Raw genomic sequence first — 23629 nt, forward strand, 5'->3', positions numbered from 1 at the left:
TTATTCTTTACTCAGCTCTACATGTGGTTTATTTACTCGGGCATTTCAAACACAAAAGTGACACACGTTGTCGAAGTTACAAAATTACTTTTTTTATTAGCCTACCCTATCGTAGAGCATGGATTTTCTTGTCAAATAATGCAAGAAGCAAGAGAAAACTCTAGCTATGTCCACGTGGAGTCTGCAAATCCACATGGCTTCTGTGTGCTGTTGAGCCTGTGAGTTCTTAGAAATGCAGCTGCCAGTAGTTTAGCTTGAATACAATCATTCTAAAACAAGCTAGAAATAAATAAAATACTTACATTTCAAGTACGAAACCTTGCAGTTGAATTCAGTATGAGGAAATCAGTTTATTCCTTTTCATGTTACCAACTACTGTACAGGTACTTGGGCTGGCAAAGTCTGCAGATGCAGAACAGAAAAATGTTTTATGTTCATGACTTAATTGAATCATGTGTTTAGTCTTCCCTTTAGGCTATCACATGAAGCTGTTTAATGTCAGGCAGAAAAAAGATTTTTATGGATGCATTTAATAAGACACAAACTCACTACTGCTGGCCCCCACTTCTCGCCTTATATCTTTCCTTTCTGGTGGGGAAAAAAAAATGGCACCTTAATTATGTCTCATAAATAATGACACCTACCAGCTTTCAATTAGGTTATTTAGCAGGTTGATGTTGCTTTCAAAGTATATTTAATTGAGTGTGAGTGACTTTACCAATGCTCCTATACAGTTCTAGTAGGTGGGACGTTGACCTCTCATCGGGATCCTGGCTTGGTTGTTTCGGCGGCTTGCTGGCGGCCTCTGGTACACGGGGCTCTGCCCTGGCAGAACCAGGATGGACTGCTGGCCTGAGTTCCTTGGAGATTGCTGGCCCAAGTTCCTCTGAGACTGGAAGATACTTTGCTCTGTTGCGCTCCTTTCCGAACAAGTGAAAGTCAACCCAACACCGACGTCGCTCTTCATGGTTCTGGAGGTGCCATCAGATGTGCCGTCGAAACACCTGCCCAGGGCAATTTCCTTGGCGATCCTTGGGTCTTGGTCGGTGACTGTGTAGATGCCGTAGTTGTGTCCCAGTGGGTCAAGAGGTGCCAGCATTGTGTACTCGCTGGTGTCATTGTTGGTAGCCATGGGGAGGTGGTTCACCAGGTACTCATGGAGCATGCTGTTGACACTCACTCGACGGCAGTTGCCTTGTGGGACCACTTTGACGAGTGTACGGTCCACACGGTCCTGGTCGAAGAGCATTCCGCTGCACTTGAACTCCAGGCAGGCTGCCGACACGTCCCGCTGCCGGGGGTCACGGATGCTACGGACATCCCTGATGCCATAGAGTTTGCCAATGGTGCGTGGGTGCGTCCCACCCATGTTACGAGATCTTACATTCACCTCCTGGGGCCCATTTATTTTTACTTTAATGTAGCAGGCCCTAAATTCCATGGGTTTGGGCCACCACGCCAGGTAGTCATCGGTCCAGCTCATGAGGTCATCTTCACTGAAGGGAACAGTGTTGTAGTCGTACCGGTCTCCTTCTATCCTGTAAAACCTGAAGTGAGCAGCACTGTGTGGAGCTTCCTCGCATTCACTGAGGTTTTCATAGGCATAAATAGGGCCGTTGTTCTCTTCTGGGGAATTAGGGCTTGGCTTGGCCACATTAATGCTGAATGCTGTTTTCTTAATGTTGGAGTCCTCGTGGTCTGTCCTCCTGTAGTTGAGCTTGTTGAGGTATGGCTGTGGGACCCCAATAGCAGCAGGGTTGAGTTTGGGAGCAGAGGGCACAGCTTCGAGCTCTTCACCCCCCATGCTCGCCAAGATATAAGCTCCGTAGGCCTCGGGGTTTTGCTCGTCACAGAAAGCGGGCACACAGGCACCATTAGGACCAGTGACTACGCTGTCGAAACGGCCCCATGCTCTGGGGTTGGAGGAGAACCCTGGTTCTGGCTCCGTGTTTATAATAGAAATTACAACCCCTTGGATCTGCTCGCTTTGCAGAAATCTCTCGCTTCTGTAGGCTCGGACTTTGACATAGCACCGTCTGCTCTCAGGGACGTCCAGGTTAAAGAGACGCCTCTCTTTGATCTCCATGTTCCCAACCAAAAAAGTTCTCTCCTCCCGTTTGCGCCGCGTGCTTTTTTCAATGTTGAAGTCCCCTTCTTCCTCCCATAAGCCTGTCTCTGGGTTCAGGGACCAAAGCTTCATCTCTTGCAGGTGCTCTGGCATCTTGACCTGAGCAGCATCCAAATGAACCTTCACCTCTTCTGCATTGAGGGACTCTATACCCTGTTCATCCGTGAAGTCCACAGAAAACATGCCATATGTGCGGAGCGGAAATACATCTCCTTCCTCATCTACAAAGTTCAGATCACTTTGTGTCACAGGGGCTGTGGTGATGTTTCTCGGGTCCAGAAATGTCACGCTGGCTTTCACTTTGCCACTGTAGACCTCTCCATTTTTCCTATAAAATGCATTGGGAGGAATTTCTAATTCAGCAATTGGATCATCTTCTTCCATTTCCCCCAAAGAAATCACATTTGTTTCGGTGGATTCCAGTGTAACAGGGGCTTTCTTTCTTAGTAGCTTGATTTCATGAAATACAGCACCTCCATTTTCCTTGAAGGGCAGAACTTTCGTTGTGTTCACAAACTTCTGCAGTCGATCCACAAAAGTTAGAACCAGTCTCTCCGTATCTGCTGGAATGTGGATGGAGAAGGTTCCCTTGTAGCCAGTCATACTCACTCTCTTGTTCCCCATGTAAATGTGGCCAAACCTCAGTGGCTCACCATTATCTGCTGCTGTGGCTCTGCCTCGAACCATTATTTTGGTCTCGGTGCATATTTTGCACCCACATTCGATAATGACTTTAGTGGGGAGTGTGTAGCCATCGCAGGAGATGTCCCTGGTTTCCATCTTGGATACCCCGCAGCAGTAGGAGACATTGTCCTTACACCGAAGTCCCTTATCCAGCTTCCCCACACAGGTCTTTGCTGGGCACTTGCCCACATCATAGTAGAAGGAGTTTGTTGCTTTTTGGAAGCAATCATGAGGAAGTCGGATGAGGTGGCTTTGGGGTTGGGGGTCACAGGCTGCCTCTTGTCTTCCTGTTGAATAGGATTTCTTAATGAGCAGCATGAAATAATTGTACAGTCATCACTGTGTTGTCTGAAACCTCAGAGCTAAACATTGCTCCTAAAAACAATGAGGTTTGTGCAGGATTTTTGTTAGCTGGTTAACTCATTTCAGTGAAGGAAGCAGCTCAGCTTTAGCTTTAGGACCCTGATTAAGAGCTGTTTGCAGGAGCATCCCAGCTCCTGCTTATCCACTATAGTCATCCAACCCACCCTCAGCTAGATACTCTGCTGCTGCCTGGCTTTTTGACTATGGCAAGACTAAAATGTGTCCCAGGATTTTAAAAACAACCATAAATATTCCCATGTCAGGCAGCAAGTACAGTGAGAAATCTGACAGCAGCAGGTTGAGCTTGGTAGGTCACCTGCAATCCAGAGCTTTGGTTTGTAAGGAGCGTCTGGTTCATAACCAGCTCACTCAAGCTTATCTGCAAACAGATGAATGTTATAAACCTCAAATATTTTTCCTGTGGCTTTTCTTTACCAGATGTATCTCAGTTTCTGGTTCTTGCACACCAACAGCTCCCCAGCTGCTTGGAGAGCATCAGGCACATAACTCTCTTACCTATGACAGCCAGCTTGGCAACTTGGGACTTTGCCGACCCCCCAGCACTGCTGGCCTTGCAGAAATACTCTCCTGACTGTCCACTGTTCAGGTTCTTCAGAATCAGGTTGTTTCTATATTTGTACAAGGAGGGATCCAGTAGTGAGCCATTGTGGTACCTGCCAGGAACAGTTAAGGAGACAGAGGCTGACAGTCTGGCTGGAGCACAGCGATGGCTTAATCCTGCATCCTATTATGTGGATTTTGCCAGATTTCCTGCCTCAGTTTCCCTGGTTTTTGTTTGGCTAGGTGGCATCACCTAAAAAATTTTCCCCTACTGCTGGCAGTACTGAGATGTGGCTGCTGGACAGCTGGCAGGCAGGCAGAGCTGCCAGTTGTGTCTGATGAGGTTTTTAAACTCTTTGAGTTTTTCCAATGAATCCCTCAGCGGATGACATTGCTGTGCCATTGTGAGGAAGCCATCACTTGCAGCCATCAGTTCTCAGAGTATTTAACTGTTTTATAGCTAAACCCCCCCATTTATGGAGATGGTAAGGAGATAAAACCGGCATCCATGGGACAACTACGACTTTTGGCAGGTTGAAATCAAGCTCCTTACCAGAGGTAGCGGTCGGGGGCTGGGCTCCCTCGGGCATCACAGCAGAGTGACACACTCTGTCCCACTCTCCTGGCTTTGTCCTCAGGGCTCCTGAAAACGTAGGGTTTGCCTGCAGGAAAAGGAAAAGGCCATCTCATTACTCTTCCTCCCATAAAACCACAGTTTATTTCTGATGCCTGCATATAGCTTCCTGCATCCCCCCTCTTTGGGGCTACCTGATCGGTGCAGTTGCACTTGGATTGCCAGGTTTCTCCGGTCGCTTTCAGGCACGGTGACAGTCGCTGTTGCATATTTGGCTTTCTTTATTTTAAGGGTGTTTTTCCCATCAGGACAGACTCCAGGGATCCTAAACATGCCTCTGTTATCGGCCATTGTCAACAGCTTGAGTTTCTTGGCTTGCAGGTAGACCCGGGCATCGGCAGCAGGTGACCCATCCTCGAGAGACACCTTCCCGTGCAGGGTGGCATCCTCACACATGCAGGTGTCACAGTCGGCATTGACACGGCCCATAGGGCAGGTGATGTTGCAGGCTGGAGGAGAAGCAGACACATCAAAAACCAGCCCCAAGTCCCCACAACACTCACAGCACATTCTTGTGTCTGCTTTTAATTTAGATGCAATAAGGCAAATACTGCATAAGGAGCAAATTGTATCCAAAACATATTTTTCCTGATTATCCACAGCTGTGCATCAGAAAGGCAGGGACGATGTCATTTTGAACCTGACAATTAGTAGAAAGCAGCCACGTGGATATAATTACAGCTAGGAACTGCTATTTATCTTCCCCAAAGGGCTGAATTTCAGGGAAATTTGAATCCAGATCAGCATGTGAGCTCTTAGCTCAACCCTGGCAAAATTACAAATTCAATGTCATAAACTTTCTAGGTTTCTGTTACCAGTGCATGCCCAGAAGTTGTGATTTTGGTCTTTCCCAAAAGCTGTCTCCCCTTATTCAATAGTATCCTGGCTTGAGCAGGATGTGGGGTAATTGCCAAGTGAGCATTACCTGATGGGTTTAACAATTGGTCTCCCAAATATTACTCTGTACTCATTTACCTATAGTGATTAATCCTAAATAATAATCTGTCTTTTCCCAAGGCTCAGGTCATTCCTTTTACAATCACAGAGCATCCCTGTACAGTGGCTACCTGATTTTTCAAAGATGAAAATAAATGTAAGAAATCAGGGAAAACCTGAAACAATTTTTCTGCACAAAACATGTTTTCAGAATGTTTTCAGAATTACTTGGTTAAAAGGGGATTGTAAGAATAATATAATTAATTACAAGCCCCTTCAGCAGGGACTATGGCAATTTGATACTCCCAAATCATCTCTTTCCTGGAGGTTGCACGGAGGCAGCTGTCTGCAGTCACAGGCTCCACCTTGAGAGCTGCCGTTATAACAAGATTAATGAGATTTTTTCTATATCTCCAAGATATTGTGAGTCCCTGTTATCTTTCTGTTTGGCTATAAGCTCCTCCTGCTCTGCTCTTTGTACTCTTCAGCCCTGCTTGGGAATCACTAAATTCTGGTAAAGGAGAGAAAGATGGTAAAATGACAGCAAAGGGAGTAAAACACCTGTGCAGTGGTGAGACCAGGACATCCTCCCCTGCCCGTAAGTGAGGTTATAGGAGCACCTGAGCAAACATGTCCAATGCAGAGCCGCCCTTCCTCAGTTGCTTCATTACAGTGCACGCCCCAGAGGCGCTCAGCTAGGCAGGATCTGGTACGCTTCTGCACCCCGGTTTGGCCACACTTTGCTGAGCACTCGCTCCATTTCGACCATGGAGACAAAAACCTTTTTGAATCTTGCACCAGTGGACCTTGAATAACATCAGTGGTGTGTTACTGAGGCGCACATTACACATACAGCTGCCCAGAAATGGGCAGTTGGGTTTTAGCAGCTTCTCTAGAACTCAGACTATACATTTGGATATTATGCACCGCATGGATTAAACAAACTCAAAGCATCTTCAGGGAGCTGGGAATTAAAGCATGAGAAGGCATCTGAAGGCTTCTGACTTAATTCCCTGCAGGCTACCAAATTCAGGATGATTAAGATAAACCCAAGAGGAGCAAAGTGCAGGCAGCTTATGCTTAGTGTAGAATAACTTTGGCTTAAGGAAATCAAACACACATTCTCATTTAAATGTTGTTTGAGGGGCAACACTTGTCTGTTTCAAATGTGGTTAAATAGTAAAAAAAAAAGGTAGAGTGGTTAAATAGTTATAAAATGGTAAAATTGTTGGTATGATCATGTTGAATATCTTTAACCAAATTTCAACATATGTTTTCTATAGGTGCAGCGTGTGTCCTGTTGTGAGCACCACTTTTACTGTGTGCAAACCAGAAGCTTAAGATGCTACCGAGCAGACTGAGCATGTTGGGAGCCAGCTGATCGGTAAAACAGAGAAAATTTGCAAAACACATTGAGAGTTTAATATGAGGTTAGATTTTTAAAGGAATTTCTTTAACTGGGCTACTAGATGTTATTTATTTAAGCTACTTCGAATGGATGAGATCCACTCCGAGTCTGTGGTTTGGGCTTTTTTTAAAATGCCAGTGTTCTAATAATGTTTATGAGGATGTGCTAGTGACTAAAGTTTCTGAAAATGAAGTTTCTTGGAGACGTGTGCTATGTCATCTCCCATACCTATTCTTCCACCCAATTTGTAATAGAGCAGGTTGATTTGTTTCCTAGAAAGGCAGACAGACACAGAGCTGGACTGTTCAAATTGTGAATGGATGGTTGAAAATGATCCTGGCTTATAAAAGCAAGTGGGTGGAAAAGACCCTTTAAATGAGAGCAGATATGGAAACGTCATGTCTGGCTTGGAGTGAGCACTTGGCTTAGATGGGCAAGGTTTTAATCTGTTGGCACATCGGTATCTCTGGTTCAGCATCCCAAGTTGTGCATCCATGCAGGAGGAGGTGGGCTTGGGGTGGTCACATCCTGTGGAGAAATGCCTATTTGTGCTTGCCCCAAGCAAAAATTTAATGTGCAACAGATTAAACCGGGATCTCAGCAAGATCCTAAGTTTGTTTGGGATCAGCTGCTTTAATCTGCAGGGCTGGTGATGATAGGAAATGAGGAGGGGAATCCTGTGGAGGAAAATGGCATTATATGGCTCTGGGTAGTGCTTTGACAGCAGAAAAAGCAGAAAGTAGAGGATGAGGGAGAAGCTGAGGGGTTGAGCATTGGTGGGGACATGCGGAGGGACAGGGCTACCCCGTGGCACCGGCCGGCAGGAACATACTGCGTCTGATGTAGGTGAAGGTCGGGTCTCCCTGGCGAGAGCTGCTCCTTGTACCTGTGGGCAGAGGGGTGATTCAGGCAGGGTTTGCCAGCCAGGGAGCCAGCCCCAGCATCACTGCCTTGTGCCATGCACTTTGAGGGGAAAACTATTTTACTGGTAGTTTTCCTAAAAATACCTCTCAGCAAGTGGAGGGGAACTCTCAGTGTCCGTGGTTTTGGTGCTTTGATTCTTCCCAGTGGCTAAGAGAGCTGCTGGGAGCTGGGCAAATGGCTGGGAAAATCCCCAAATCCTTCAGCATGGCCAGCCCTTTCAGTGCCTGCTAGAATTTAAATCCTGAGCCATAGGCAGTAAAGATGAGAGGCTGGGGCATCTCCTGGGGATTAATGAGCGGAGTGGGCTCTGCAGGTTAATTATTCCCCACAGGCTTTGATTCTAAAGGAATGGTGTCACAAAACCGCCCAGGGTGTGGGGACAGTCTGGGCAGGGTAAAGGCAGTCAGAGCATGTGCTGGCCCATTCCTGGGATCTTCTCACCCTCCCGGCCCGTGCGTGCCTCCCGCAGGAGCTGGGGCTGTGGTCACACGTTGACCTTCCCTTTTCCAGGAGAGGAGCCAACAGCATGTGTCAGCGATAGCCAAAACCCTACAGGGGGTCGTGGATGATTAACATTTATTCCATTTCCTAAATCATAGAATCACAGAGTGATTCTAACCCTAAATGTCCTCTTCTACTCAAATAATATTGGTTAGTTCTAAATTGTTGGAAAAATTGTCCAGCGAGGAAAATCCACCCAAGGTGGGAATTAACTTACTCTCCATGCTGAGCATTACCAGCGGGCTGAAGGTTTTCGGTCCTATCTGGACCCTGCTGAGGGCTGGTTTCAGAATCCTTTGTCCTAAGGGTCAATAAATGAAAGAATAAAATAGATTCAAGGAATTGGGCATCCTTAGGTTCAATATTACAGCTTTCCCGTTGGACTGTGGCTGGTTAGAGCTCCTGTAGGATGCAGTGCAGGAGATGCCAAGAGACGGACATAACAGAGATGTCCCACAGCATCACTGCAGCTCAGGTATGATACAAATTTTCTATTTCCCTTATCACTGAAGAAGTTTTTCGTACTTCCTGTTGGAGCAGCTGAGATTGATTCATCTTTTTATAGCTGGAGAGATAAAATATCTCCTGCCTCTCCATGTGCAAGGAGAAATGAATCCAAGGTTCATTGCCCTATGGGGCAAGAACGGATTTCTGCACTTGCTGGCTACCTGCGTGCCTGAGGGGAGCTGATGGCCATGGCTGGTTCCTGGGGACCAGTCCCATATAAACTGGGGAGCTGAGCCCCAGCACCAGCTCTCCCCTGTGCCCAGCTCCTGTGGGTACAGACTGGATTCTATGGAGTCTCAGGGACAGCAGGCAGGGATGGTCTCAGCATGACCAGTGGGCTGGGGAGCTCATCTCTGGTCATACAGAGGCTTGCTGACTCGCAGACAGGCTTTGCTTGAACTCTGGGGGCTGGATGGGAGCCAGTCCTTGTGGAAGTTGTCTGGCTGGGCAAACGCCACAGTGACCCAGACCAGCGCCCAGCATCGATGTCAGGCTGTGTCTGCTGGCTCAGTGGCTGCCAACAGACGTGCCTGCACTGGCGTGGGCAGGGGACAGCACAGTGACCAGAATGGAAACATTTAACCTTCACCTAAAACGGATGTGGCTCCCAAGAGGAGGAGGAGGATCCAGGCTTTCATGGTGACCATTGCTGTCTCCAGAGGTGACCAGGGGCTTCCGCAGCTGTCCCACGCCTTCCCCAGTCCTGCAGAGACAAGCCCAACTGTGTCGAGGCTCACTCGGGTCCTGCTGTTTTCCGGGAACTTCTCCCAGGCTGAACCACTCCAAAACGTGCCACGGGGCCATTTGTATTCCCTGCTCACCCACCCCCAGCAGCTCCTCATCTACTCCCCCAGTGGGGAGCAGCAGGGGCTCCACATCTGTGCTCGCATTCCCCCTGCTTCTCACCATCACATCTGAGCCCAAATCTATTCTGCAGAGCACTGCTTTGTAACGGCATCTCCTTAACATGCCTTGGAACAGCTTAAATACTTCTGCAGGGATCTCTCACAGCCCGCGCAGCTCCGCAGGACCCCCAGCACCCAGCTGTGCTCCCCACAGGAGCAGAGACATCTCCATCCCTCTGCCTGCAAACTGGGCATAGTGTGAGGATAGAATCTTAGCCCAGTATATGCCAGAGCGTGAGAGGGAAGGCTCCTGAGCACCTCTGAAGGTGGAAAGCCCCATGCACAAGCCAAGTATTTCCTTCAAATGTAGCAAGAAGCTCAATATTTTCCTTTTCCCACAGGCACAGATGTGGGACTGAGGCTTTGTGTCGTTCTTCACCAGCTCAGCCACTTCAGATTTTGTTTTCAGTGAGTCCCTTTGCCCTAGAGCTTCAAGCATTTGGGTTTTTAATTTCTGAATGTGCCCATGGAGCTGGTGTTACCCCTAGTGCCACCAGCTAGAATTCCAGGTGCTTTACTTTATGCACCCAAAATTGATGAACTGGGAGGAAGGGAGAATATTGCTCCAGTCATTTGGTGCCTCAGTTTACCCATAAAATGGGGCTGACATACAGCAGCCAGGGGTGAGAACACTCTTGTTATCTGTAAGTGGTACTAACCATCCCCTCAGAGACCGGAGAACGTGGGACTAGGAAATATTTTGATTATGGCTCAGCAAATCCCAGTGAAGCAAAAATAACAAGCAACACATGAGCGGTATTTTGTGGGCTTATGGTGGGGTCGTGAACTCGCAGCCAGACAATAACCAGGAAAAAATTAATCCTGTTTCCCACTTGGCAACTATTTTTGGAGCTGACTGCAACTTGTTCAGCACTGGGTTTGGGATTGAGATACATCCCTCTGTACCCAGACATGCAATGCTAGAAAAGGAGGGCTCAAGCGGCTGGATCTTGGCAGCAGGGAAGGTTTGGAATTGCCTGTGTCCCCTCTCTGGGAGGGGGCTGGGGAAGCCACCGTGGGACAGAGCCACGGGAGATCAAACAGCCCCATGTGAGCAAAGCCCCCTAAGCCCCCGCTCCAGCTGTCCCGTAACCCTTCCCCAAGCCCATTAGCTGGGACGAGGAGGGGAGGAGCGGGACGCAGGGAACTGCATCCTCATCTATGTTTTTCAGCCTCTGTGCCGTCATCTGCCCATTAATTAATTTCCACCTCACCTTCAATCACAGCCGCACTTAATTAAGCTGCTTTAGCACAGCAGAATTATAACCACTATCTGCCACGGAAAGAAAAACAGCAAGATTGGGTTGGGATTTTTTCTCTTACCCTAAAAAGCCACTGAAACCCCACTTAAGGAGAGTCCCGTCTTCTCACCACGGAGCCGCCAGCCGAGCTGAGATCTGCGGGCGAGACGAGGGCTTGTCAGCTGCGGGTTCAGGGATTTGCAGCCGATTGGGAAGGAGAAGGAGAGGGAGAGAGAGAAGGAGAGAGAGAGAGCTGCAGCTTACCGAAACCTCCCCTGTGCCGAATGGAGCCGAGCTGTGTACAAGCCTCCCGCCGCCGAGGCGGCGAGGTCGCTTATATAGCCCGGCGTGTAGCTTGGGGGATGGCAGCGAGCCACTGGCCGCGAGCACAAACAGATCGGACGCGCGAGGAAACCGCAGCTTGAATAATCCCTTAATAAGGTGATGGTAAACAGAAACCTGCGGCGATGCCACGGCGTGGCGGCTGCTGCTGGTGGCGGGTCAGGGCACGGTGTGGGTACCACGTCCCGGTGTGGGTACCACGTCCCGGTGTGGGCACCACGTCCCGGTGCGGGCACCGCATCGCAGCACAGCACCGTCACTGTTAGTGGTTCACACGGGGTCTGGATCTGAAATAGATGCTGCTGAGTGTTGAAGGTGTAGATACGGTGAGCAGGCAGTGAGTTTTGGGGATGCTTTTTTGGCTTTACCTGGTCTGGGACAAACGTGGTGCCCACCCAGCAGTGCATGTGGAGTTGCCCCGTTTTGCAGGTGTGTGGTATGGCTCAGCTGGGCACCGTTCTCTGCACTGCCTGCCAGCCTCTGCCCCTGTGCTGGCTCTGGCAGGGGTCAAATGAGGATGCTGTGAGGATGTGAGACAAAGCCAGTGGGATTGGTTTGGACACCTGGGGTAGCACAGAGCTGCAGAGGCAGGACCATCCTTGTAATTAAATGTGACTGCATCTCCCTCGAGCCATGGGGAGACCTAGCAATGACCCCTAACCAGAGTTTCCTGCTTGCCCCACACTGGCTTCAGCCTTCCAGGTTTTTCCTCCCTCTGCAGCCATATTTTCCTCATGGAACTTGTGGCAGCTGGTCTGTGAACTCGGGGCTCCTGGGTGTTGAGAAAGCATGTGGCCTTGTGCAAGTGAGTGCCACCCAAGCATGCAGCCCCAGAGCTGTTGGACTGTGCAGACAGTTGCTGCAGGAGTGTGGTGTGAAAGCATATGCTTTGTATCAGGAGCTACCCCCAAAGAATGGGGATGGGTGTTAGGGCAGCCGGTGGGGGCCAGTGGTGTCCCAAGCTGCCTCATCGTAATCCTTGTCAGCCCTGATGCCAAAGGGAGTGGTGCAGGAGGAACACAGATCAAGATGTCACATAAAAAATAATCAGTGGTGACCTACACCGGCTCCTGTTTATGTTTACGAGGGAAAAGGAAAAAACATCTGAGATGTGCCCGAAACAGCAGAATGTTTATCTGGTGGGCAAGGAGTGTCCAGTGAGCTGGAAGCTCCAGATCTCTGACATAAACACGGAGCTCATCTCCGTTTCCTCGCCATGATGAGGACAAGGCGTGGGAAAGGTGCTGAGGCAGAGAGCAAGGAATTCATCTTCCCCAGATGGCACCTACCTCCCACCACAGCTGACCCACACTAAGCAGAGCATCGATGCCTTGGCAAGACATCTCCAGTCCCACTGGCTGCTTGCCCACATCCTGGCATCAATTTCCATGTGTCTCACTGCTGGGTAAGGAAATGTGCTGTTCTGCAAAAGGAATAAAATGTTATTCCTTACATTATGGAAATGGGATGATAGCTCTAACCCAGTGTGGGTGCAGGCATTTCTGTAGGGGATTTTGTAGCCTCCTCAGCATGGCTGTTTTCTCTCTAGCGTGTCTCTTTCAAGACCAGCCCTGGAGACATGTGTGCTGCTTCAGAAGCAGGTTTGGGACATATGAGTTCATGCAAACCCCAAGTCTCTAGAAAAGTTCATTTGCACAGTCTCTCTTGGCTTGACCATCCCTTGCTGCAGCTCCGACATGTGGCTGACTTTGGAGGGAACAGCATGAGAAGAGCCCCAGATGTTCCCAGTGCTGAGCGCCACTGGCTCTGGGAGGTGCTTTCCATCTGCCTGGAGGTGAATGATGCCCCAGCCCACAGGGTGGAGAGGACAAGCCAGGGGCTGCCCCATGCCCTGGGTAGTCTCTGCAGGGCTGCAGCACCTGTGGCCAGTGAGAAGGATGAATCCCAGACCAAACTGCTCCTATCTTTCTGCCCATCACCAGTGGCTTCAGCTGCCTAAGGCTGCTGCTTCCCATCAGAAAGCAGCAGATCCACAGCCTCTTGGACTCATTCCACTCCCGGATTAATGCTGGGGAGCCTACCCAAATCTCATGGGTTTTTCCCATGGTTTCATCACTGATGTATAATTACAAAGCCATAAGGTATTTATGTGAATGCTGCCATGCTTAATGCTACCTCTGACCAGTGCCAAGGCTGGGGCAGTGTCAGAGGAGTGTGACAGCAGATGGTGCAGCAGCATCTCCCTCCCCACACTCCTTTGTATCCATAACTTTTCTTGTGTTCATCTAATAAATCCAGGGGAAAACTGGCTAGTAATGCTCATCCTGGTTCTTCATGTGTCCCACCCTTTCTAGTACCGCATGGGCTGAGTGACCATCACCAAAAGCCAACTACACCACACTGGGAGGGCAGCAGGGTTGGAGGGGCTGCTCTCAGGGCTGCATGTGGAATTCACAGGCTGTGGGGTCTGTGAAATGCTCTGTGGGGCCCATAAAATCCCCTTTTGGGCCAAGGCTGTGCTTAGTTCCCCGCCAGCTGCCCTCATCCTCCCTCCCTGTGCCCCTCCACTCCGCCAAAGGGAGCTGACGGTTATTTTTCCCTGGTGCATGTTTCTGGGCTTGCTTCTGTTTACGGAGATGGGAGTTAAAATAACTGATTGATGACTTTGTTCCATCCCAAACACTTTGGGGAAGTTTGCGTGGTTTAGAAGGGAGAGTTGGGAGCTGGGATTTCATTAAGCACTTGGCTCCTGGCACTTCTCCAGCCATGCTCCAGGGGTGGCTAATGTTGTTTTTTAAATCCTGTTTTGCTATCCCAGGAGCCGGAGTGGCAATTTGCATGGTTTGTAGGAGAACTTGGGAGATGTGGCAGGTCCCTGAGGTTCCCTCTGAGCTCTGAAACACCAGCAAACCTTGCAGCCACCACAATATTGTTTCACTTAAGCCCTCCTCCACCACTTCATCAGCACAAAATCGCACTCCAGCTGCCTAAAATCTTTGGAAAAGAACCAAAAAATGAATTACTGGAGTTTGTTTTCATTGTGCAGATGAGGATTTACAGACTGTGACTGGGAGAAAAGGAGTGAGTGGACTTTTTCCCCTCTGGAAGGATTTGCTTGGGAGTTAAAGCCTCGACTGGGGCTCAGTAGTGCTAACATCATTTATGGAACAGATACAAAATGCAGTGCACAGTGGGGACACCAGGAGAGCCAGGATCCAGGGAAAGACTGATTTTAGCTCTGGAGCTCAGGAAGGCTTTTTCTGCAGTGGTGAAAAAGCCAGGAGTGAGGGGACAGTAAGTGTCTGTGGCTGTGCTGAGTTCACCTTCCACATGGCGAACCCCCAAATGTCTGCTGGCACCAGCACGACACAACTGACCCCTGACATGTAAAAGAGGGTGCCCTCTGTTCCATGATTCCATCTGTAAAGGAAAAGGGCTGCTTCTAGTGCTTTTTCAGGGCATGTTTGCTATTGGAGTGGTCAAGGACTGTCACCTGCATCCCTGCTGCACACATACAGACCCACGTACCCTGGGGAGGGACTCAGTGGTCACTGGGATATCCTGGACTGCAGAAGGGTCCCACTGATATTTCCCTCCTAGGTGCCCTGCCCACATTTGCTGTCTTTCCTTTCCCATCAGAGCGTGGAGGGGCAGAATTGTGAGAGTACCAGAAGTGCCTCAGTAGTGAATCCCTTTTTACTTGCATTGCTGAGCTGGGGAAATTAAGAGTTCTGACTCATTTAGAAATAAGAATTCTGACTCATTTAGAAACTCTCTGTGAGATGGAGAAAGCCATTATTTTCAAGCCCGCCATGAATAATGCATATTCCAGCCTCTCCCTGGAGCATTAACTGCTCAGGGACACTTGTAGGGCAGCATCACGGGTGCGTGTGGGGAACATCCTGCTGGCAGATGTGGGCTTGTGGCAGCACCTGAGCTATTGCACAACCTCTGATCAATGATGTAAAAGCGGTCGAAGGATGGGAACAGGCGTGATGGGAATGTGGCCAGGTCCAAGCCAGGACAGCACCTCAATGGGGACATTTACACTGCAAAGGAAGGGCTGGAGCAGAGCTCCAACCCACAGTCCACCAGCTGTTTGCTTTAGCTCTGGACAGGGTTGGATGGACAAAGACCATCCTGTGTCAAAGTCCATGTTGATTTGAGTAATTAATTGCTCCTGAAGAAGTCCTTGGTTTATTGCTCTTGTTTATGGGTATTGGCTTTGGGCTGGGATGCAGTCCAGGCTGTGCACCTGTGCTGGCATGAAGAGCAGCCTCCCACACGTGGGATGGTGATCCATGATCTCGTCTGTGCCTTTTTCTCCATTTTCTTGCTATGAACTAAGTTGAGATGGGCAGGTTTGCAGTGATTTACACCAGCAAAACATCAGCCAGTTTTTCCTAAAAACCAGCAAGATCCTGCCTGATCGATGAGTGTGCAGGGGAGGGCTTGGTTCTTCCAGTTTGTCTTTCTCCTGTTTTGCAGGGATTGCACTAGCAGCACATTGGAGAGGCATAGGCTGTGTAAGTCAGACCAGAGGCAACAGTGATGGCAATGAAAGTGAAGTTTGGGGTTAAAAAGTTTTTTTTAGTGTTCAGATGAGGCTCTAATGTGGAATGGGCAGAAAGATGGAAGAGATGGAGTTATGTGGGTAGTGGGCACTCCTCACTGAACCATGTGGGAATTTATGTCAGGGTAATTATTGCACTGAGCAATGGGGAGCCGTGCCTGGGCTGGGGTAACCAGGGTTGATCTGCCCCCAGGTTTCAGCTCCGAAAGAGTTTGCAAGCAATCCCCACTGACAAAAGAGGGCTTGGAAATGCCTCCCCTTCCTGGAGTGCCTGTGGTCATGGGGGCGACCAGAGATGTAAAATATCTCACGACCTTATGCAATATGCCAAGGACATGCTCGGAAAAGCTGGTCTCTGCTGAGCTAATTGCAGCACTGCTGGGATTCCCCCTGGAATATGTGGCCAGATCAGCTTTCGCTGGAGGGTCAACGTGTGTTTGCCGGGAGCGCACCAGAGGGTTTGCTGGGGCCAAGAGTTGCAGAAGGAAGGGCTGGCAGCTCCAGGTGTGAGCACCTTGTCCCATCTGAGACAAAAACTGCTGGGTGCAGGTTGGGAAGGCAGTGTGGGAGATAAGCCCTTCTGCAGAGAAACAACAGGAGCAAATTGAGCACTGGCTCCCCAAAACACCTCACTGGGAGGCCAGATCTGGATGGGGATAGATGTCAGCACTGATGTTCCTCTTAGGGATGGTCACTAGGGTCCTGCAGCCCCAGTGGCTTGGCTCAGAGCAGATTTCTTGCAGGAGGGCAAAAGCAGGGCTGGGGAGCAGAAATTATATCCCTCTGACTCATTAAATTCAGTATTAATGATATCTGTCCCCCAAGCCACTGATCCTTTCCTAAAAGCATAGAGAACGATCATGTGCCTGCATAAAGTTCACCCAGGAGTATCTTTAAGCCTTGAAAACTGCTTGGAGATATGAAGCTCATGGGAAGGAGGTGTCAGGGGAGGTGTTCCCTGCTTTTTGCTCCTGCAAGCCCTGTGTAACACTGCCAAGGGTCCCACAGGGATGTCAGCTTTCCCCACGTCTCACCTCTCCCTCAGTGCAACAAAGGAGACCAGCCCTTGAATTTGGCCAATGTTTGGGAAGGAGCATCCAAAAGGAGAACCGAAATATGGCCTTGGGACACACAATCCTATTTGAGAGCTTGGAGGGAGGAGGATATTTGGAGCAACGCGATGGACAGGTCCCACAGGGAGTAAGAAAAGATGAGGATAAAAGAAGGCACAGAAGGCAAAGTCAAGGAGAGCAACTAAACCCTGTCCAAAAACAAGGGCAAAATTGTTCACTTCCATGGTTAGTCACAACGAAAACATTGGCATTTCGTAATTTCTTCCAGCTCAAGAAAAATACCAGTTAGGTCAGTGAGAGCCCTGACTGGGTCAGCATGTGCTGAAGCTGAAGGGGACCCAGGGTCCCTCCATTGACCCTGTGTGTGATTTTCTTGCTTTTCTGGGGGCTGGGGTGCCAGGTGAAAGTTCCCAAATAATTTCCGCCCCCCAAATAAATTCCAGCCTGGGCAAGAAAGCAAAGCTGCTGTGGAGAAGCTGAGCTGAGTGGGGCAGTGATGCACACACAAAAACAGGTTTTATCGCTTGGTGGTGAGCAGATGGGACTTGGCATCAGATCCCACCACGTTTTGTGGAGCTTGACCTCAGGATTTGGTCTGGGGTGATGAATTCCCTCCTCTTTCTTTTCCAGTTTAGAGATGAGGGAGGGGGATGTTGCTCGGGTTGACGTGTCCTGGTGAAAGGTGGAGGAAGGATCCTGAGAGCTGCTGCTCTGCATGGGAAGATGTAAACTTAGGGAACCCCTGGGAATGATGCTCTGGACATCTGGGCTCAGCTGCATCAGGAGCACCAGGCAGGGTATTAAAAAGTGGGAACTGCAGCAGGTTTGAGTATGTTTTTCCCAGTACCCCTGTCCGATGGTGTGATACCCCCTGGAGAAGGGTTTTTATCAGTGAGGTTTTGATATACAAAGCTGAATCAGAAACAGAGCATTGTCTCACTAATGAATGGTCTAAAGGCACAGTTTACCAAGTAATTGAGCCCGGAAGGCAGGACAGATCCCTCCCTCTGCTTTAAACAAGGGGTTTTAAGAGGGGGATGGGATGACCCAGATTATCCCCAGGAGGGGCAGCCATCACCATCCTTCCTTGGCAGGTTCGGCAGAGCAGCCAGGGCCGGCTGAGCAGGCAGAATGAGGTGCTGGTTTATTCCCAGTGATCGCTGGGCTTTGTGTCTCTGTCTTTTGCTGCAGAGATTTAGGGGAATTTTGAGTGATGTCCTGTTCTGGACCTGTTTGTAACTTACAGCACGGTGGCACCATGCTAATTTTTATGATTCTGTTATTTAATGAAAAGGCTGAAAAGTGGGAGCTTCCCAATCTCTTGACTTGTGAACTTTGGGGAAGAAGAGAAGTTGTTCCAGAGGTGAGCTCATTTCTAACCCCGGGAAATGACTTCATGGACGCTGGTATTTACTCACAAAAACATTGCATGTCAGATGTCCCTGACTAGACTTTCTGTTTCAAGTCCAGTATGAGACAAAAATTTCCTTGGACGAGCTGCTCCTAAGACAATTCAAAGATTGGAGGAGAAGAATTGGGGGGGGTAGCGGGAGGGGGAATCAGCATTAAAAACACTGAAATCATTAAGTTTTTCTGACTAAAGGGGAGTTTTTGGGCAGCCAGCCCAGCAGAAGCACCTGCCTGGGGAGAGGGTGTGGGTGATGAGTCCAGCTGAAGAATCACCCATCATTACCCCCCATAACAATCAGCAGCTGGAGTTTTTCTCAGAGAGGAAAATACAAGTTTTTCTCTCTTTGGGAAGCCAAAACTCTGGCAGTGATTTACCAGGATAAACAGCAGCAGGTTCCCTGTCCTGTGTTTGCAATAGGTTAATGGAAATTATATCCCACACTGCTCTCCCTGGATGAGATCCTGGTATATACAGGGTGTCCGATGGAAAAACACAGCACTTGCATTTTTATTTGAGGTCTGCTGTGCAGAAATTGTCACTGGGACTGTATTACCCAGTGTGGTTCCTGATTTCTGTTCTCTCCAGCATAGGGAGATAAGCCCTATTTGGGGATGCTGGGGGATGATGTCCCCTCATGACCCAGCGCTGGACTGCAGCTCTGGGGATGTACTGGGGCAGCATCCCAAGAGGAGGAGATTTTGGGAACAGCCAAGCTGGGATGTATGGAAACAAGCCCTTCCTGCCAGCACTGTTTCCTAATCCTGGACACCAAAACCCTCTGATCGTTAAACCAGTGTTCAGAGATTCGGCTGAAGGCTGCCATGCAGACAACATCCAAACTGACCTTTGAGGAGATGAGAAAAAAAGAAAAAGAGAGAAAACACAAGGGGGTTACTGTGCAAACACCAGAGAAAAGCAGTCATTTCAATAAGGGACCCCACCCTTAAAATAAGACTTATTGCTAATGCATGCCCAGGACATTTCTGTGTGATGGTATGCTAAAAAAATCCTCTCCGAACAGGGACTAAAGGCTTTGTTGTGGCATGAGCAAGGCTTACAGTTCCCCAGAAAAATCCTGTCCCTCTCTTGCATCATACAGCCAGGGATGGAGAGGACATTTCTAGACAAAAAGGCCATCAGCCAGGACAAAGGACAAACAGGGAATACATTCCTGATTTGCTATTTAATTGCTTTCGTGCAGGTGCAAAGGGCTAAATGGAAGGGAAAATAAGGATGAGTGCGTGGGGCCGAATTAATCTCGGCTTTAAGCAGGAACCTAATGTCAGGAGGAGGTGGCTGCTGGAACAAACAGGCTTCCACCTAACTTCTTTGTGGATTTTGTGCTATTTTTCCCCCAAGGGCCAGGCTTGTTCCCAAGGCACTGGTGGGTGATGCTCCTATCAGGTAAGGAGGTGAGGGGGACAGTCCCATCCCATGTGGCAGGGCTGGCTGGTGCTCGCTGGCAGTGCCAGCAGGGTCTGCTTTTCTCTTTCCTCCTGTATGTAAAGCACTTTGGATGCAGGAATTGCCCTCTGTGGCTCTGAGCAGAGAGTTTCCATCCTGATCCTTTTCGGCAGCTCCATGCAGAAGTGATGGAGAGTTTAGGGGATTCCAGGGCAAACATGGTCTGGTGCCTGCAGCATCTCCTGGGTCTCAGGAGCTGGTCCCTCTGGCACACAGTTTGACTCTTAAACCCAACAAAGAAGAAAATATCTTTTCTACTTGTGTCCAGGAGCACTCCTGCCAGCCCAGCAGCCTCAGAGATGGTGCAATCACCCTCAGAGCTCAGGCATTTCCTCCTGAAATAAGTGGGAGTAGTTCTAATGATGGAAAACCTATTCCAGGAAGGGAATCTCCTCCTCTTGGGGAATAATGCAGAGCCCTCACTGCCAGCCTGGGATCTGCAGGGACCTGTACGCCATGTACTCTTTAATTTAGTAGCCTGGAAGACGTGAAAGTCTATCTGCATGTCATTAAAGTCCTAGTGAAGCCCCTGGGAGTGCGTTTGCCAGTGCTGGCCCCACCAGGGCTTGGGGCTGTCCCTCTTTCACCCCCACAGCTCTTTTACTGGCCAGAGGAGCAGGAGGTCCTCAGTTTCCCTCCCTCCCCTCACATTGCACATTGTATTTTTTAGGCTCTTGTGAGCTCTTTGTCCCTCCCAAGGTCCTTCCCTCTCACTGTGTTATGCTGCAAGAAATACAGAAAGAACAAGATGGTAACTGACAGACTGCAGGAAAAAAGTGTATTCATTAAAATGGCAAAATGAACCACATTTCCCCTTATTAATTCCCTCCTTACAGCATTTCCAGTCCAGGCACGTACCTGTGATGCTCCCATGGACCCGTGTGGTCCTGGAGCATCTCTGAGGTGTGTGTGTGTGTGTGTGTGTCTGTGAGTCTCTCGGTTGTCTGAGCAACGGGACGTTCATCACTAACTCTCAGGATAATTAACTCATTTTCCTGTATTTATAGCAAACCAGTACAGGGAGTATTGGCACTTATCCCTGATGGGGCCACATTTGGCACAACGTTTTGAATTTTGGCCATTTCTTGCATTACGGTGGCTTTGTTATCATCCCCGCTGCTTGCTCATTAAGTGGGCAGCTCATTAAGCTGACAAGGACAGGGGTGATGGTGGCTGCCTGAGCCAGGCTGCCCGTGGATGCCCACCTCGGTGTGCCCTGCTCCTGGTTTGCCGGTGCAGGGGGGTGTTTGCAGCAGCATTCCCATCTCCAGATGCCTGCATACGCCTGTGCTAACAGCAGTGTCGCTCCTGGCTTGGCCGCTGGCAAGGGGAAATTTTACTGCTTCAAGGTTTGTTGCAGGGATGTGATGCAAGGAAACGTTGGAGCATCCTGACTCAGCACTGCAGCGGTGGGGGACCCGTGGGAAAGACACAGAGCATCTTCTCTCGGCACCAGGGCATGCATATGCCAGGTATGTTTCCATCAGCTGTGATAAATCCTGACCTGGATATGGATTTCTCCATGTTTCTTGCAGACAAGCAACTTGGTACTTTTTAGCTGTTCTTTCTTTTTGCTGCTTGTTTGTTGGGTTGGTCTTTGGGGAGGGAGGGGGTGAAGACAGCAAGGGGAAGGGGGCTCGGGGTGCAGGTGGTAGGGCTGGAGGAGGGTGCATTGCTGCAAGGTGTTGGCATCTCCATCCTGCAGAGCTGGGGAGACAGATTTGATCTCTGCTGTTCCTGTTTTTTGTACAAAGGTAAGGAATGCTTTGTTTTGATTATTGATCTGAAAGCCCTTTTCCAACCTAGTTCATTCTCTGATTCTGTGATTTTGGAATCAGCAAACAGGAAGGTGCTTGAAACAGTAAGAGATGTGCTGTACTTGCAGCTGGGACTGTAAACAGCTCATGGCCACAGAAGTTGGAAGTATTTGCCCTTAAAATGTGAGTTCTGCTCAGGTAAAAAGGGCAATGAAATCAAGTGTGTGGACCACCACACTGCTCATCACCCCCCAGCCACCCCGTGTTTAGGGAGGGTTCTACCTTCCCCTCCCCTCCTGCTTTGGCTCCAGACGTGAAAGGGACAGAGGTGTTGAGCTGGTGCTGCTTAGGTCCTGGGAAAGTCCAGGCTCCTGGACTGTGATCCTCTCCGAGGAGCCACTGTGATCCTCTCCGAGGCGCCACTATCAGATGCTGGACAGCGTGGGATCCCCCTTCTCCCTGCCTGGCCACCCCCAGCTGCTCTTGCCTACGACCTCAGATCCAGTACTGGAGATGGAGGTGGACCATTAAGGTTTAACACACTAACGGGAAGGGCTGTGGGGTTTCTAAAAAGCTGAGCCCTGCTTACAAACCCCCTTTGGAAGGACAAGCCCTTGAATCGAGCACAGCTGTCCCAGCACAGGCTCAGCCAGCTCTCGTATGATCCATTCCCAGCAGGATGCTGGCAGACAGACTGGTTCCATGGTCCTGTCCACCACGCCTGCTTTCCCAGCTGCTCAGCCACCTCGCAAAGAGCTAAAAATACATGTCTGTGTGAGCAGTCACTGTAGCTACAGCAGGGGTAAGCAAGAGAGGGCGGCCAGGCTGGGTCACCCTGATGGGGGGACACGGTGGCTTTGCAAAATAGTCAACACAGAGGGGACAGGACAGGACAGATGGGACAGACTGCTGCTGATGCCTCCAGTGAAGATCCCACCATCTCCCCACTTTTCCATATGTTGAAGCTGCACATTCCACACAGCCCCTAAGAAGGGTTTCACTTTGCTGCTTGTGTTTCAGCAGGGGATGAGTGAGAAGCAGCTCCCTGCATCTCCCCACTGCCCGTCTGTGTGGGAGGACACCAATGTCTCAGCCTCTGGGTATCCCCAGTACTGGGTGGAGCCCCAGTTCACTCAAGCAGCAAAGGTCCGTGTGATCATCACAGCCGTCTTCTTCCTGCTGGCGGTGGGAAGCAACACGGCGGTGCTGGGCAGCCTGCTGAGGAAGAGGAGGAAATCCCATGTGCAGCCACTGATCCTCAGCCTGGCACTGGCCGACCTACTAGTGACAGTGATGGTGATGCCCCTGGATGCAGCATGGAACGTGACAGTTCAGTGGTATGGAGGGGACATCTCCTGCAAGATCCTCAACTTCCTCAAGCTCTTTGCCATGTACGCGGCTGCCCTGGTGCTGGTGGTCATCAGCCTGGACCGGCATGCGGCCATCCTCCATCCATTCTCCCGTGCTCACCACCGCAATGGGATGCTGCTCCGTGCTGCCTGGGCTGGCAGCGTGCTCCTAGCTTTGCCCCAGGTAAGGTTCAGTGCCCTCCCCATGGATTTTGCCTAGGCTGGGGTGGTTTTGGAGAAGGGCTTCTCCACCCCGACATCCCCAGGCAGTCTATCCCAATCAATGGGCTCCACCAGCACCAGACCAAGACATGAGTTAGGTGCCCAGAGCCCCTCTCGCAGTCCAACAACAGCAGGGAGATGCTCTCCATGCACAGTCAGCAGCATCTCCAGGATGTGGTGCTCTGCTCCAAATCCTCTCTGAGTTATTCTTTGGTTCTCCATTTCAGCTTTTCCTCTTCCACCTGAACACAGCCCCAGGAGGGAATTTCACCCAGTGTGTTACTCATGGAAGCTTCCGAGCGCACTGGGAGGAAACCGTCTACAACATGTTCACCTTTACCACCCTCTACATCACCCCCCTGAGCGTCATGATCGTTTGTTATGTCCGGATTCTTTGGGAGATCAGTAAGCAGCTAAAGGTCAATAAAGGTAAGTAGATCCCAACCCTTTAATGTCCACCATGACTCCATGACTGAACTTCTCCATCCTGGAGTTGTTGTTGGGTCTGCCACAACATCCTTTGAAAGGTAAACCAACTAAGAGGTTTTGCACAAACTTATTGACCCCAGTCCTTGCTGTCTTCTTCCTCTGGGGCATGGACCAGATTATGAGATGGTCTCCCCTCTCTGGCAGAAGCAGAGTCATGGGTGGTTGTGTTGTCTTGGTTTTCCCCTATCTTCAACTA

At 49.8% G+C, this 23629-nt stretch overlaps 2 protein-coding genes across 7 annotated transcripts in view; one reads left to right on the forward strand and one right to left on the reverse strand.

Annotated features, from left to right (window-relative positions):
- On the reverse strand, positions 1 to 11292 carry CILP (cartilage intermediate layer protein). Of its 6 annotated transcripts, none has more exons than XM_032122308.1 (10): positions 11057 to 11292; positions 10875 to 10941; positions 9236 to 9349; positions 8357 to 8440; positions 7547 to 7600; positions 5927 to 6112; positions 4505 to 4819; positions 4290 to 4398; positions 3692 to 3849; positions 1 to 3099 (listed from the first exon to the last, which is right to left on the reverse strand). In XM_032122308.1, exons 3-10 carry the CDS (start codon positions 9291 to 9293, stop codon positions 737 to 739), a joined length of 3327 nt encoding a protein of 1108 aa, XP_031978199.1. In that variant the 5' UTR covers positions 9294 to 9349; positions 10875 to 10941; positions 11057 to 11292; the 3' UTR covers positions 1 to 736. The 6 variants fall into 6 exon arrangements, with proteins under 6 accessions (XP_031978199.1, XP_031978197.1, XP_031978195.1 ...); XM_032122306.1 differs by having other exon boundaries at positions 10875 to 10974; XM_032122304.1 differs by lacking the exon at positions 10875 to 10941.
- LOC116450206 (gonadotropin-releasing hormone II receptor-like) overlaps positions 6106 to 23629 on the forward strand; it is a 22584-nt gene continuing 5060 nt past the window's right edge. Inside the window, exons 1-4 of the mRNA XM_032122325.1 lie at positions 6106 to 6736; positions 20977 to 21088; positions 22394 to 22906; positions 23172 to 23373. Coding sequence (XP_031978216.1) covers positions 22400 to 22906; positions 23172 to 23373 — 709 coding nt within the window. The 5' untranslated portion in view covers positions 6106 to 6736; positions 20977 to 21088; positions 22394 to 22399. The remainder of the gene's footprint in view (positions 6737 to 20976; positions 21089 to 22393; positions 22907 to 23171; positions 23374 to 23629) is intronic.

Source organism: Corvus moneduloides, chromosome 13, assembly GCF_009650955.1.
Source record: "Corvus moneduloides isolate bCorMon1 chromosome 13, bCorMon1.pri, whole genome shotgun sequence".
Classification (NCBI taxonomy): Eukaryota; Metazoa; Chordata; class Aves; order Passeriformes; family Corvidae; genus Corvus; species Corvus moneduloides.

Excerpts from the sequence above, each read along its gene's own strand:
- CILP (XM_032122304.1), bottom strand. The coding sequence starts at position 9,293 with ATGGTCACCATGAAAGCCTGGATCCTCCTCCTCCTCTTGGGAGCCACA. Across the intron at positions 8,441-9,235 it reads GGGAGCCACATCCGTTTTAG|GACAAAGGATTCTGAAACCA; the intron begins GTGAAGGTTAAA and ends ATTGACCCTTAG. Across the intron at positions 3,100-3,691 it reads TGCCAAGCTGGCTGTCATAG|GAAGACAAGAGGCAGCCTGT; the intron begins GTAAGAGAGTTA and ends CCTATTCAACAG.